Genomic DNA, 14076 nt, shown 5'->3' with positions numbered 1-14076 from the left:
CTACAGAAGTTGGGTTTGTGTTGTTGTCTGTTGTTGTATGAGCTGAACTGGAACGCCTTGATATGAAAATCTGCTGCCTGTTCAAAGAAGCTAATGCTTGTACACACTGCTACGCTTTTGCAGATAAGGTGTAAATATGATGACATTTTGTCGCACTGTGACAGTGCATTTGTGTAAAGTTCTTTTATTGTCTTAAAAGAACCTGAAAACACTAATCTTACTCCATCTCTAACACACACACACACACACACACACACATACACACACACACACACACACACACACTCATACAGTGAATGGCCAGAGAAAAATAAGCCCGGAGCTCATCTTGAGGTTAGTGACGCGTTTCTTTCCCATCAGGAGAGGTAATCACAGGAAGAACAGGAAGGAAGCTCATATAGGTTGCCTTTTTCACTTCCTTCCCCAACTGATGAGTCAGCAGTGAGAGGTGGCTGCCACACACACTGGGGCAGTGGTGAGGAATGAAAGTGACTGCTGCCAGAATAGAGGGGAATCAATGGAAATGAGGGGGAAAAGAACAAGAAAAAAGAACAGAATGAAGGTGGAGTCAGGGTGAAAGGAAAAAGAAGTAGAGCAGGAGGACGAAGTGGGACAACACAGCAAGATCAGAGGGGGCACTGACAGAAAGACAAGACGGCGGTAGGGTAGGGCAGTATTGTGAACTAACAGACAGTCAATAACAGCTTTTAAATGGCGAAGATGGGAAACAAATGGGGGAACACAGGGGAACAAAATGTGCTAGACCCTGATATGGCAGTGGAGTGAAAGGAAAGATGAAGGGTAGAGTGAAGGGAGACAGGAGACGTTGACGTCGGCGGGGTTAATCATTGAGCGTGTCGGGGGAAGAAGAGAGCCTTGTTGGAGTGACAGGTCTGCTGAGCTAAAACCCTCATCAGGCTTGCCGTCCTGCCCCGCAGACGTCAAAGCATCAGCTCCAGAAGGGGAGTGGGGGAGACGCCAGGCGCATGTTAACCGCTCAAGGCTGTCTTTGAAATGGCCAAGGTATAACTGCAAGTTCAACTTCTTTCTCCCCCAAGTTAATATCTATGATAATCACAAGGGCGAGAGCGGTGTGATCTCAAAGTCCCATCTTTCTCTGAGGAGATTTAAGTCTGCTGGCTTTATTGTGACCACACTGAGTATTACCTGTGTAAGCACATTAAAATAACCTTTTTGTTGCTGCCCTTGCAGCTAAATCCTGGTTGCAAACTCCCATATATGAGATAGCTTTTATATAATATTGTATACGAAATGTTTTCTCAAATGCCATGTGTCCTGCTCAGCATAAAAGATTTTCTTGACAGACTGAAAGGCCTTTGTTTGCTGACTGACCCGCGCTTGTGGCTCCACTTCAATGCATAATCCTGTAACATTATCAAATCACGCTGGTCGGCCAAACGCTAATGTCTGATCTTTTCCTGTCCCGGTTTGACCCTCGAGAGACAAACAGACGGCTCTGTGTTCAAGACTTCACAGACATTCAGTTGGACAAGCCGCTGCACAGACAGACCCAGAAAATTAACATATTAAGGCCCAGACATCCTAAGGTATCCTTCATCCATGTTGTTCAGTTGTTGAGCAATGTTGCTGCACCATCCCTGCTTTTTATGGCATGTCAGGCCCAGTTTGCTGTAGTTTGTAGTAGTCAGCGTGTGCTCAGCAGAAGGAATGCTTTGTGTTAAAGGGAAGATTGAATGATGTTAAAACAAAACTATCAAAACTCCGGGCAAGAAACTTCATAATTGCAAAATTTAAAAGATGTACAGTCTTAATAATTACATTAACTGCTCCGATCTTACACTTACGTTCAAATCCACCAGCTAGCTCCATCTGTTTTTAATACATTTATAACTAGACTTTACTATACTGCCACTAATACCCGTGGCACATCAGAGTGAAATTGTAGAATTAGACACGGCAAGACTTCCTTTGCGCAAACTACATTCTCAAGCAAATGTCCAACCCTTTGGAATTCCCTCCCTGACAGTTTAAAGCAGATTCAGGATTTAAAACATTTTCTACAACAGTCAAAGCTTGGTTGGTGGAAATACAACTGACTTTTCAGCAGGAGAACTCATGCACAAGAAAATTATTGCTTCAGTTGGCAACATTTAACATCAACACTGACTGGTATCCACATAAAAAGTAGTAAATTTTCCCTTTAAATCAGCAGTGCTGGAAGTAAGTGGAAAAGAGACATCTGTTTGGCTTAAAGGACTATTCCACAGATTATAAATGCACTCCTGCAACACTGTCAGACTCATGATGAACAATTTGAAAAGGAAGATCAAAATCAAACCTGGTGACTAGCGGCAAATGTAGCTTTTAGCTGTTTGCTTCAGGCAAGGATGAGGTGCGGCATGCAGACATACAACTCCACAACCCCAGATTGTTCTCATCTTAAACTAGATGTCTTCAGCCCTAACCTGCGCAAGTGACCTGGGGTCATTGTTCCCAAGGTCCTATGGCTGCTTCACAACCCCTGTGCATTCTGGGACAGAATTTTAACGTGGCTGAGGACTGCAAGTACCTGGGCATTCACATTGATAACACACTGAACTGGGAGACCAGCACAAAGCCTACATACAAGAAGGGGATGAGCAAAGTTTATTTCCTGAGGAAGCTGAGATGTTGCAACATGTTGGAAGTCTGTAAAATCTGAAATATCTGCTGTGGCCAGTGCACTTTACTTTGTTCTGTGCTCTACTCATTGGAGCCGGTGACACAAACACACCAAATAAACTAGGCTAGACCCGTAATTGGCTGCAAACTGGACACCTTTATCCATCATGTATAATCCTAACCACACACTCCACCACATACTGGACAGTCAGCATAGCACACTCTCCAACAGACTGGTTGAGCTTCGCTGTCACAGTGACCGTTACAGGAAATCTCTCCTGCCCAGTGCAATAACTCTGTACAGCACCTCACCTCTGTCTAACAGACAACACTCACAACTCTCAGCGCTTTATTTTCTGTTTGAACCAAACTCCTCACTCTTCTGCAATAACTTGTCATGGTTATTTTTCACATCTTCATTCATGCTGCCTCATTGCATTTTAATGAAAAACAAAACAAAAACCTTTCAACTTTGAGCACATGTCTAATGTATATATACATTATAATGTATATATACATATACATACATACATACAGATAGATAAGTTTTTTCTACTACTTTTATTTTTTCTTACTTGTGTTATTTTTCAATTGATATATATTTCTTTCTTATGTCTATGTGTACTTATGTGTGTTTACGGTTTCCATGCAATGTCTGTGAAATATGTGAAATTACCCTTTAATCAGTCAGCTCGCATTCACTGCTATTGCTCACCTCTCTCTTTTCTTTTCTTCTTCTGTTAGGAAAAGCACTGGCTAACAGTCTAACAACAAAGCAAAACAATCAGTTTTTAGTTGTACTGTACTGATCAGTTTGTCTTGTGTGTTATGCACAATGTTCTTTGAATAATGGAATATACGTTATTGACATTATCGATTCATCTGTCGATCACTTTCTCCATTAACTGTTTAGCTGTTTGGTCCATAAAATGCGATAACATGGTTAAAAATGTTGATCAGTTTCCCCAAAGTGATGTCCTCAAATGTGTTGTTTTGTTGACAATGAAAAGATATTCAGTTTATTGCAACAGAGGACAAAGGAAAAAAGACAATATTCACATTTGCAACTAATTGTTGCAACTCATGTAGGCTGAAAATGTGTATTGGCTGTGGTTTTTCTGAGTGTTCAAGTAAAACCTGATGCAAATCAGTTGATCAGTGGGTCTCTCTGGGCCTGCAGTGTAAGAGTGTGATTCCTCTAACCAGTTTCAAATAGGAGGCGAGCCTCCGTACGCTACAAAATTGATTTGCTGGGCTTTAACAGCGTATGAATACCATAAAAGCCTTTTATGCCGCCTGGGAGAGAAAACAAGATATAGATGAATGCAATTACAATCCTGGAGTGTACGAACACCGTCCAAACCACTCATCTGTTTGGAATGGAGAACTGCAGAGTCACAGTTCACATTCATGAAACATTTGTATAAGCGCTGTGTCACTACATGCTCAGTGGCGAGCTATTTGAAAAAAGGAGTATCCATTTTAAAGAAATGTACAGCGTCCTCATAGAGTAACACTATAAAGGTAGTGGCTGATATCTTTCAACACAGGCTTCAACAAGTCCAGTGTACCTCCTGCACTTCAAAGCTACAAGCTAAGAAAATGTGTTTTGGAGCAGGTTTGATATGAAAGTAACTCTAACTTATGATTTTAAATATAGAAATTGAATCCCTTTGCTTGTCTTTACCCTTTTGAAGCAGGGGAGTGAGGGAGTGCTAGGTGGAAAATGTCAAGTCTGTGTAAGTGGCTCCATTGACATTCTCAGGAGACAAATTGGAGGATTTTACACTTCAAAACTGCCCGTCCTGCTCCATTTAATGCCAAAGGAGATCCCTGCAGCCTTCACTCACATGTGGACGTTCTGCAGACCAGCAGGGGGCACACTTACTTTGTTGCAGCCCAGGCTCAGCACGTGTGGAGTAATTGTGAATCATTAATGCATGCAAGCACACGTGTGTGTGTGTGAGAGTGTGATGTGTGAGCCAAAGGAGAGAAACAGACACAGAAAATGTAAGAGGAGAGAATATACTATCACAAACACACTTACAGTAATCTGGGGGGGGGCTTCCGGAGGACGGGGGCGTAGTCTTGTTGGTTGGTCTAAATGGCAGTCTGGTTGTACTGGTGGCCACCGGTGGAAACTCGCCGTTGGCTGAAATGAAATATAATGGATTTATTGAAAATACTCTACTTTCTCTCCATCATATGCTGCAATGAAATCCTGTTGGCGTTACACTGAAGAAGAGCAGAGCACAGTAGCTGCAGACCCCTCACTGGCACAGAAATTGTGGAACCACCAGCAGGGGTCATTCTTTCATTTGTACCACCAATGGCAACACAAGGGGAGTGGAATTCATAACATCCAGCTCCTCTCTGTCTCGTTCCATCTCTGTGCGTTCCTACAGTAGATGGGTAAGCACATTCAGCCACAGTGTTTCAGAGCAATCCATCAGGCCTCCAGCCTCACCACTTTCCCAAGACTGAGATCATAGGCTTTCTGGTACCTTGATCTCTCACCCTTAAATTCTCACCCAGAATTAAGTCTGTCAGCCAAATGGCCTGGCTGATTGGCTACTGCGGTTCAAGAAAGAGGATTTTTTTTTTTTAAATAGGGGAGATTCATTTTAACTACTACCATGGTTGGATGCTGAACTGGAAAAAAAAAAGTCACCTGGTCCCATTCTCTTTTCAGGAGAGGTGGAGTAGCAGGAGTTCCCCTGGCTGAATCACTGAACAGTAGAATCAATTTCTCTGATTAGGTCCATGCACAGCAATCAGTGGTGTAAAAGATTGCCTGACTGGTGTTAAAGAAAGCTCTTGCCACATCTGATGAGGAGCTGCAGAGGCTACAATCACTGCAACCCCGTCAGCTGAACGTAACAAAATACTTTTCTAGTATTTACTCGAGGAAGCACAGAAATGACTAAATCAATGTCTAACAACAGTATGACAACATCCTATAGTAGGGTGGGGCATCGTTTAAAAAATTACAATACCAGTACGTGCCCTGCATGGTTTAGATGTTTCTCTGCTATCACACCTGATTCAAATGAACAGGACGTTATCTATCAGGCTCCTGCAGAAGATGAGGATGAGCTGATCATTTGAATCAGGTGTGTTTGAAGACTGGAAACATTCAAAGCATGCTGGGCAGCACCAGGGTTTGGAACACTGCCTTAAAGTGATACTGATACTAATAGATTACTTCATTTGATCATTCTTCATTTGATGCCAATCATATAAATGGAAGCATTCCTGAAATAATCTTTGTGTAATTTATGTCACAGGATTGGTGGCAATCCAGTGCACTGAACTGACTGTCCAATGCAGTGCACTCAACTTCACAACACCACAGACTGTATGGGCTGTAGCTGCTGCGGTAGTGAGCCAACGTCCACACAATGTGTTAAATCAAGAAACAGTTGTGGTGATTGGCTGCTAGCAAAACCATACAAATAGTTATTCTTTTCTAGATCTGCATACAAAAAGGATCAAGGCATCGTTCGACTGGAGAAGTTTCAATACTACTTGGTGCAAGGATATTTATGTTGACACCTTAAAGGGATAGTTTGGATTATTTGAAGTGGGTTTGCATGAGGTACTTATTGATAGTAAGTGTAGTGCCTACAACAGATGGAGGCTGGACTGGCCTTTGGATCATACGTCAACGCTGCCGCCATACCAGACAGAGCAAGACTAGCCTGTGAAGAACTCCAAATAAGGAGGAGCTGTTACTAAAACAAAAATCAATATCAGTTTAAGTGTATACTAATTTAGAGTATTTTCACCACTTTATCTAGCTATCAGATAAAGGTCAGGTCACGGTTATATAAGCAAAATATCACTCTCTCCACAACAACCAGACTACTTGAGGGAAAACAGTAATTTTATCTCACAAAACAGTGTATCTGGTTTCTGGTCTACCAGTGCCTCAATCCATTTGTTTGTGTTACTGTGTGAGTGTTTTAAAAGGTTATTCCTGATTCACCAAAGTCACACAATAAGACAAACAATGTGTAGTCCACAGCATTCATTGCTTAGCTTCGGTGCCGGTACACCTCTCTTGACAACCTCCACCAACTGTAGATAATACACTGACTATCCCTTTAACGCCAGTGACCGAAACCTTAACCTATAGGACAAGATAGATTAAAATCGTAATTTCAAAATACAAATTTGCTAACAATAGTCACTGCAGAGCCTGTACCATCTCCTGTGAAACAAAGCTTTTTTTTTCTACTCAGCAATGGTTTCACTTTCTTATTTTAAGAACACAGAAAACAACAGTTCAGCTCAGCTGCTATAAATGTGTCCGTGACTTTAACTCTGTTCCCAGAGAGTGCTTTGTTGAGGAGTTCTGTCCAACGTCTTGTTTCTTTGATTCAATGTTCTGTAGAAAAAGCCCTCAGTGGCTCTGCTGCCAGATGACCCTATTGTGAAAGCAGAAGACTTTTTGTACAAGTGAGATTATTTCAGAGAAGTCAGATAAGGTTCACTGTGGTTTGTTGAGCTGATAATGCTGCCATCATGCATTGCTGTGACACCAAACAAAGGCGTGGGTCAGATCTGGACCTGCCGCTGTTCCTCTAGTCTTGCCTCTGATTTATAACTTTTATAACAAAGCCAGATACAGTGTGCACCACCCAAAGAGGCTGCAGTGCCTCGTCAGCTTTAGAACAATAGAAATCATTGCTGTTTCAGTCAGACTGACACAATGGTTCAGTCTATCAACACCAATGAGGGACTTCCTTATAGTCTCTTCATTAAACACTTTCAATGTGCTCAGTGTAGATACTTGAGGCATGCAAACAATGCATTGTAAATGAAACTGCATGTGCATATGACCCGCATATTAAGCTCTATTTCTGTTCTGCATATGGAAAAGGCTGTTGAGAGGACGATTACATGGTTTCAGGGCCTATTTGCATTTCATACGGCAAGAGAAAATAGAAGGTTTAGTTGTAGACTGGCCTGTCTTGTAGAGCAGCAGAATAGAACACAGTTTGTTTACACTGTGGCTGCCTGATATTCTCCATAGGGTTGCCCTCGATGGCAAACAGCAAAGGATGATTTAAAGGTTTCATGAGAGTATTTTCTTTGCTCCTCCAAGCCACAAACACTACTGGAGTAAAAAAGAAAAGTTGCAGCTCCAGATAACACCAGCCACCCATTGATGAGCAGGTGGTGTTTCTAAACCTCAGAAAAAGAGTGGCATGAGTTGAATATCAAGCAGAAGTGCGGCCACAAGTTTCCTAATTGCGACGAGCCCAATAAGTTGCTCACACAGTGTCATTCGCCTCCTTGGTGAGAACAAATCGTGCCTGCTGTCCCCGCCATCGTTCTGGGGGGCATCGGGGGACAAAAGCGAGACTTTTCATCTTTATCTCTATAATCATTTTACCACAAAAACACTCCCCCTTCTCCATCCTGGCTCCCCTGTCACCTCAGGCTGGAGGCTCACCGTTTATGACAATATGGCAGGAGGCTCCCTCAACAGCTGAAAGGTTTGGAGAGCTACTGTGTGGCGCTGCTCCATTCGGTCCAAGAAAACCTGGTTTGACTTAGAACTAAACAACTTGACATTAATATTATTTGTGCTTCAGTTCAAACTGCACCTATGGGCCTCTGGGTGGTATATATCATTAAAGTGAATCAAAATTCTTCAGCTGGTGGTCTCTACTGGAACCTTTTCTGAGTTAAGAAATCTTGTAATTTTGGCTTCAAAGCTTTAAAAAAAACCTCAGCACTGCTTACCGAAAAAACTGCCAGCTAGAAAATCAATAGCTCATTCCCTAGCCCTGTAATCCTCAAATAAATATGATCGTCTCAGTCGCCACTGCTCCGGAGCTTTGATACAGATAGAATTTATGTGCAGATTTGATGGCTCACATTAAGCACGCATCTGACCGCAATATGTTTGATTGTTTGGGGTGAGCACCCTTAACAACACTGTCAGTCTGTAAGTAAGACCCTTGGATGTGTTATGTGTACACAACAAGTTCAGCAACTTTTTATATCTTCAACAAAGTCGCTAATAAGGCTCAGTGCATTGTTATTCTGAGCATGAGGTAACACGCTACAGCAAGGCTATGGAACAGACAGAGCCCGAGCACACAGCATTGGTATGCTGCTGCAGCAGGAGAAGGACTCAGCAGGTCCACCACAGAGCAGCATGAACCAGAGGGCAGGGCAACAGCCGGCGTGGCTGTCACTGTTCATTAGCAGGGCGCCGTAAGCTGCCTGAAGCCCACCAGAGGCCAGCCACAGGGGGAGGGGGGCACCTCAATTCCACCCAAAATGTAGAGATTGCAATAGCTCAGGGGAGATATCCACACTACAGACATATCATGCTAACAGTCAGTGTTAGTCTTTGTGGAAAAGTGAGATTTAAAAGCTGGCCTACCACAGAGCATGTTTAGAACATGTTTTATCTCTTCTCCAAATGCAAGACAACATACTATACTTCTTGATTCCTAACCTGTTAACTTGCAAGGGCTCTCCCGAAAAGCGATGATTTGAGTCACCAGTCGAGAAGATTCTGAGCTGACTCACATTTTGTCACTTTTGGTTTGTAGCACTGCCATTCTACACAGAGCAAAGCAGGAGCAACAGCGTGGCGGGCTGTAAAAATCCAAAGCAAGTCTCAAAATGACCACTAACCACAAAATTAATTGTGATGGAAGAAGATTGAAGAGACAGAGGGCAATGTGATGCTGGACAGCTACGCAGGGCAGTGCAACTCCAGTCTGATGATTCATCAGATGATAAAGATGTTTAAATGTGAGGTAGGCTAAAACATGAGACTCATGTAGGCTGATAGGAGCTTTGTGTGGCACTGAACTGAAAAAAGGAACAAGTAGTTGAAGCTTTGTATTCAACAGCTTAATGCAATTTGACAGACACAATTCTGAGTCAGGTACAGACCTGAACTTGCCTGTATGGCTCCTACATTTTTATCTAAATATAAATGTAAAGGTGGCTGATAAACGTGGGCGAAATCACACTTGAATAAACTTCTCCTAATTAGCTCTAATATATATGTCATCACTGTGAATACACTGAAGACTGTCGAGCATCTGTACTTACTGGTCCATGGTGTGTCTCATCACTCACAGGAGCAGGTGATAATTACTGCACTAAAACTTATAAATGCCCCTTATCTGTAGTGGTATTACACAAGTTAGCATGGCAGATAGCAACAGCCAACCAACCAATCAGTCCATAATTGATCCTTTCCAAGTTCCAACCCATTTCGCTCTGTGCTCCAATGACAGCTGAGCAAGCTTGACAAGGCTAGTGGTTGAAAAGACAACCACATTTTGAAGATGGTTGACCATTATCAGTGCAGGACCTGTAGAAGCAATATATATTCACATCTTAAGTTAGCTAATGTTAGGAAAATGCTATCTAACTAGCTTGCTAATGAATGATGTGGATAAGCCATCCAGTTAGCACATTAGTGTGCCTCTAGGTGTGCTTTGCTATTTTCTGGCAGCCATACTTATACTACCATACCATATTATTAATGCAATATGCAATAGTAAAAAACTATTAATTCATATTTAATTTACTATAATCAGTATTCAATTCAAAGTCAAAGTCAAAGTGAACCCCAGTTTTCACTGCTGGTACAATTGCTAGATGGTGGAAGTCATTAGAGTGTGAAACATCAAAGCCCCTGATTGACTGATGCTTAATTTTACCCCCCTTTTGCACTCTGATTGGCTATAGCTACTTTATTTTATGAAAACCACTGAGCTATCAGATGCAACTAGCTAGCTAACTATTGATGTAGATTAGCCAGCCAGTTAGCAAGCCATGTCTTAGTACAGGAAACAAATTGAGAAAGAACATCAAGGCCAAACAGAAGGGGTGGGAATTAGAAAGGTTAATTGGAATAGAAAAACAAGCTGAACCTTCATTAGACATGAATAAAACTTTGAGTGTAGCTGTGTGGGTAAATACAATTTGAACAGACTGTCATATCTTTTTGAATTTAGCTCAACATATCAAAAGATTTTCATTGAAAACTCCTTTTGAAGAGTGCTGCATAGACTCTCCAGTGATGTCAAGGCCAGCTACTGAGGAGGCACATTCACAGTGTGATGTTGGGGAGTTTCTATATATGCATCTCAGTGCATGGGGAAAGAAGTGATGGTATATGGCAGACAGAAAACGATGAACTTCCTGTGCCGTCTAGCCCAATAAACTAATTTAATGATGCTGGTGAAGATAAAATGATAAAAGTGACAGCACCTGAAGGGCAACGGATGCATCATCAAGCACACGTGCTTGCCAAACTATACATCACACTAAAGCCAGGAGAGGTATAGGGAAAAAGGCCACGGATGGCTGGTCCTCTGCATAATGTGTTCACAGTATGTTTTCCCACCTAAACATATTACAGGGACATGTCATAATGCTCAGGGATCCATCGTACTAATCTCTCACGGTGATCACTCTCAAAAACGATGTCTTTTGCTGAGCTTCAGCATCTCCCATCAGCCGGTCTGATTGATCGGCGATAAAATGTGCCTGTGTCAAGTGTGATTGTAGGTAATGGATAGCTGGCTTAGATTAAGAACTTGACATGTAGAGAGTGAGCGAAGCGGGGACGGATGATCCTTCAGCGCTGCCATACCAGAGCCGCCGCTCCGAAGGACATTAAACACAATTGGTGTGCAAATATCTCCTGGAAAAAGTAATCTCTTTGAATAAAGAGTCTCTGACCCAATAAGCCAGTGTTGATCCAGGGCGATGGTGACTCTGCTTCAGCTTAGATCAACAGCAATTTCTCACATCATATTCAGCTGATGAACTCATGTTATCTGATTGATTTTACAATTAGGGCAATAGAGTTGAGATTGTATCTGCAGCTGATGAATAAATTAAGCAAAAACATAATCTCAAGGTGAACACAAAGTAGATTATGTGTGCCTGTCACATTAATCATTTCCTGTTGTACATTTGAATGAAAACAGATATCTGAGGGAAAAGTCATGACTTTTTATTCATTCAGTCATTCATTCATTCATCCATTCAGTGTTGAGGGTAAATGCAGACAGTTGAAGTAATGAAGTCCTCAGTGTGTGTTATTATTAACTCAGAAATCTGAGTTTTTCTGCATGTGAAGCTGTGTTGGCAGTGTCTACATGCACCAGGAATAGGGGTGTAATGATTCACTGATACAAATCAGAAATTGATACGCGAGCCCCAGGACTGATCTTAATGTGCCAGGAACTGGTCGATGGCCCAATTCCAAAGTTCCGACTCGGATGACTGAAGCTTTGCTGTACAGCATCTCCGCTCTCATAAAAGGTTAACATGAGACTCACTGCATTGATGCGAGACTCTCTTGTGACCTTTGGCTTCAGCATTCAACAAGAGTAACATTAGTGTAACGTTGCTTGCAAGGTGAAAACAGGAACATATTCAAAAATGCGTTCCTGGTTTACAGTGAACCATCAAATCTAAAATGATAAGTTTGAAAACATTTGGATACTATAAGATCAAACATTTGTAAGGTCTGTAGCACAGAAGTAGAGAAATCTAAGCATGCACCTGTGGAGACAGTATGTTGAAACCTATACAGCCAGTGTGGAATCTCTGGATGCTAGTAGAACTGGTACAAGCAAGGACACGCAAGACAAAAACAAAGATATCTGATACTTTTTTCAGCCACAACTTCAAGGTCTAAGGTAAAGCCTGTTTTATTACATAGTAGTTGACTGTGATGGCTTTCGTGACACAACAAATGTTAAGAACTGTATCAGATTGCATCCAAATTTATCAAATATAATTGCACCAAATAATTCCATATTGAAATGTATCATCCCTGAATTGTATCATAGTCCATTTGTATAGATTCCTATCAGATCCAGTGAGAGATGCACACCCCTAATCAGGATGCACTGTGTGCAAGCTTCTGATGCCTATGCCCATACATGGTGTTGCTGTGCATCACCATCCTAGCCTATAGCTATTTCTTTGTTGGCCAAAACATAGCCATAGGTCATAAAAATACTTGTGTAGCAAACCACCTGGATACCCAGAGGCTGAGACTAAAATTCCAAGCTTAAAGACTCTAGTTCTTCCTTAAAACCAACATCACTGTGACAGTGCTGCTGCAGAGAACAAGAACAAGAACAAGAACAACAGATTTTGCAGCAGGTGAATTCAGCCTTCTCTGTCAATACTGGATGCACTGAGGAATTTATTGTTTCAATTGACTACATTTACCATCAGCACTGATTGGACATCAACATAAAAAGTGGTGAATTTTTCCCATTTTATCTTGAATCTATTTATTGCACTAACAACACCACACCAAGACTTTTTCACCTTTGACAAAAAGACTTGACAGGGTCATTTTATAATCTACCCAGCATCACAATGCATCAAATTAAAGCAAGAAAGAAAAATTAGGCTCTGTTAGAGGGTGACACTCGTGCCCTTGCCTCTTGAGTCTAATTCTTGGGTTGTAGTCAGTTTTAAGCGGGTTCATTTTAACACTGTTCCCATTGTCAGAGCTATATTCAGGTGCAGAGATGCTGCTCAGACATTATTATTCCTGTCACAGCTCAAACAGGTTGCTCCAGATAGGCAGCGATGGAGGGAGGCGCTGAACTCCTAACCTTTCATTCTCCTGATGCCAGGCACGGTTGTCATCTTATTCCTGTTTTTTTATACTGATAAACCATCTCAATTATAACACAAAAATATCCGGAAAGGTGACGTTTAGGCTTGACCTTTATAAACCTGCGGAACAACATTGGAACATAAGCCCTTATCAATCAGCAAGCTATATTATGGCAGATTTGAACTGTTCTGACATTTCAGGACACATCAATGGTTCTCAAAGAGAGTATGCTATAGAAATGATCATTTCCATAATGTTTTGTGAAAACAACTCTGAGCAAAGCTGCAGTATGATTAATAGAGATAGCATTTATGAGAGTCGTACATGTGTAAAGGACTAAATTAAATAGTAGACTGAGATGTGCAGAAAGTTCTGCAATACATAAAAGAAGCCAGTGTACTGTGTGACTTTGTCAAGGGAATGGAAATAAGTCTTTGATGAATGCTCCAAAGTGTACAAAACTGCCATTCAGTCAAATAATTTCTCTGTAAAACATGAAAAAAGGGCTGACCTGTATTGATTATTAATTTAATTGTTTTCTCTCCATTGTGCTTGTCATGGTCAATCGATCAGGCAATCAGTCAAACAGCTCCATTAATTCAACAAAGGTCTGATGAAGTTAAAAGTGAAAAAGGACAGACTCAACAGTTTTGTAGTACTCACATGCCAGGAAGCAGTCCATACTGAAAGAGATGTTGTCGAGAGAGATGGCTGAACCGGGTCCAGGTCCATCCTCAGTGCTGAACTGCAGCCAGAACCTGCGGAGGGACAGAGCTGTTTTAAGTACCTCACAC

The 14076-nt window shown here is 41.7% G+C and overlaps 1 protein-coding gene across 1 annotated transcript in view; it reads right to left on the bottom strand.

Moving 5' to 3' along the window:
- The window catches only part of alk (ALK receptor tyrosine kinase), a 581112-nt gene that overhangs the window by 52341 nt on the left and 514695 nt on the right, over positions 1 to 14076 (bottom strand). Inside the window, exons 10-11 of the mRNA XM_084742736.1 lie at positions 13946 to 14040; positions 4691 to 4795 (exon numbers count right to left, since the gene is read on the bottom strand). Coding sequence (XP_084598862.1) covers positions 4691 to 4795; positions 13946 to 14040 — 200 coding nt within the window. The remainder of the gene's footprint in view (positions 1 to 4690; positions 4796 to 13945; positions 14041 to 14076) is intronic.

The sequence above is a fragment of the Lutjanus erythropterus genome, chromosome 18 (genome assembly GCF_056507025.1).
Source record: "Lutjanus erythropterus isolate fLutEry1 chromosome 18, fLutEry1.hap2, whole genome shotgun sequence".
Lineage (NCBI taxonomy): Eukaryota > Metazoa > Chordata > Actinopteri > Lutjaniformes > Lutjanidae > Lutjanus > Lutjanus erythropterus.
The sequence above is the reverse complement of the archived record's forward strand: the minus strand, read 5'-3'. Positions and strand labels throughout refer to the sequence as shown.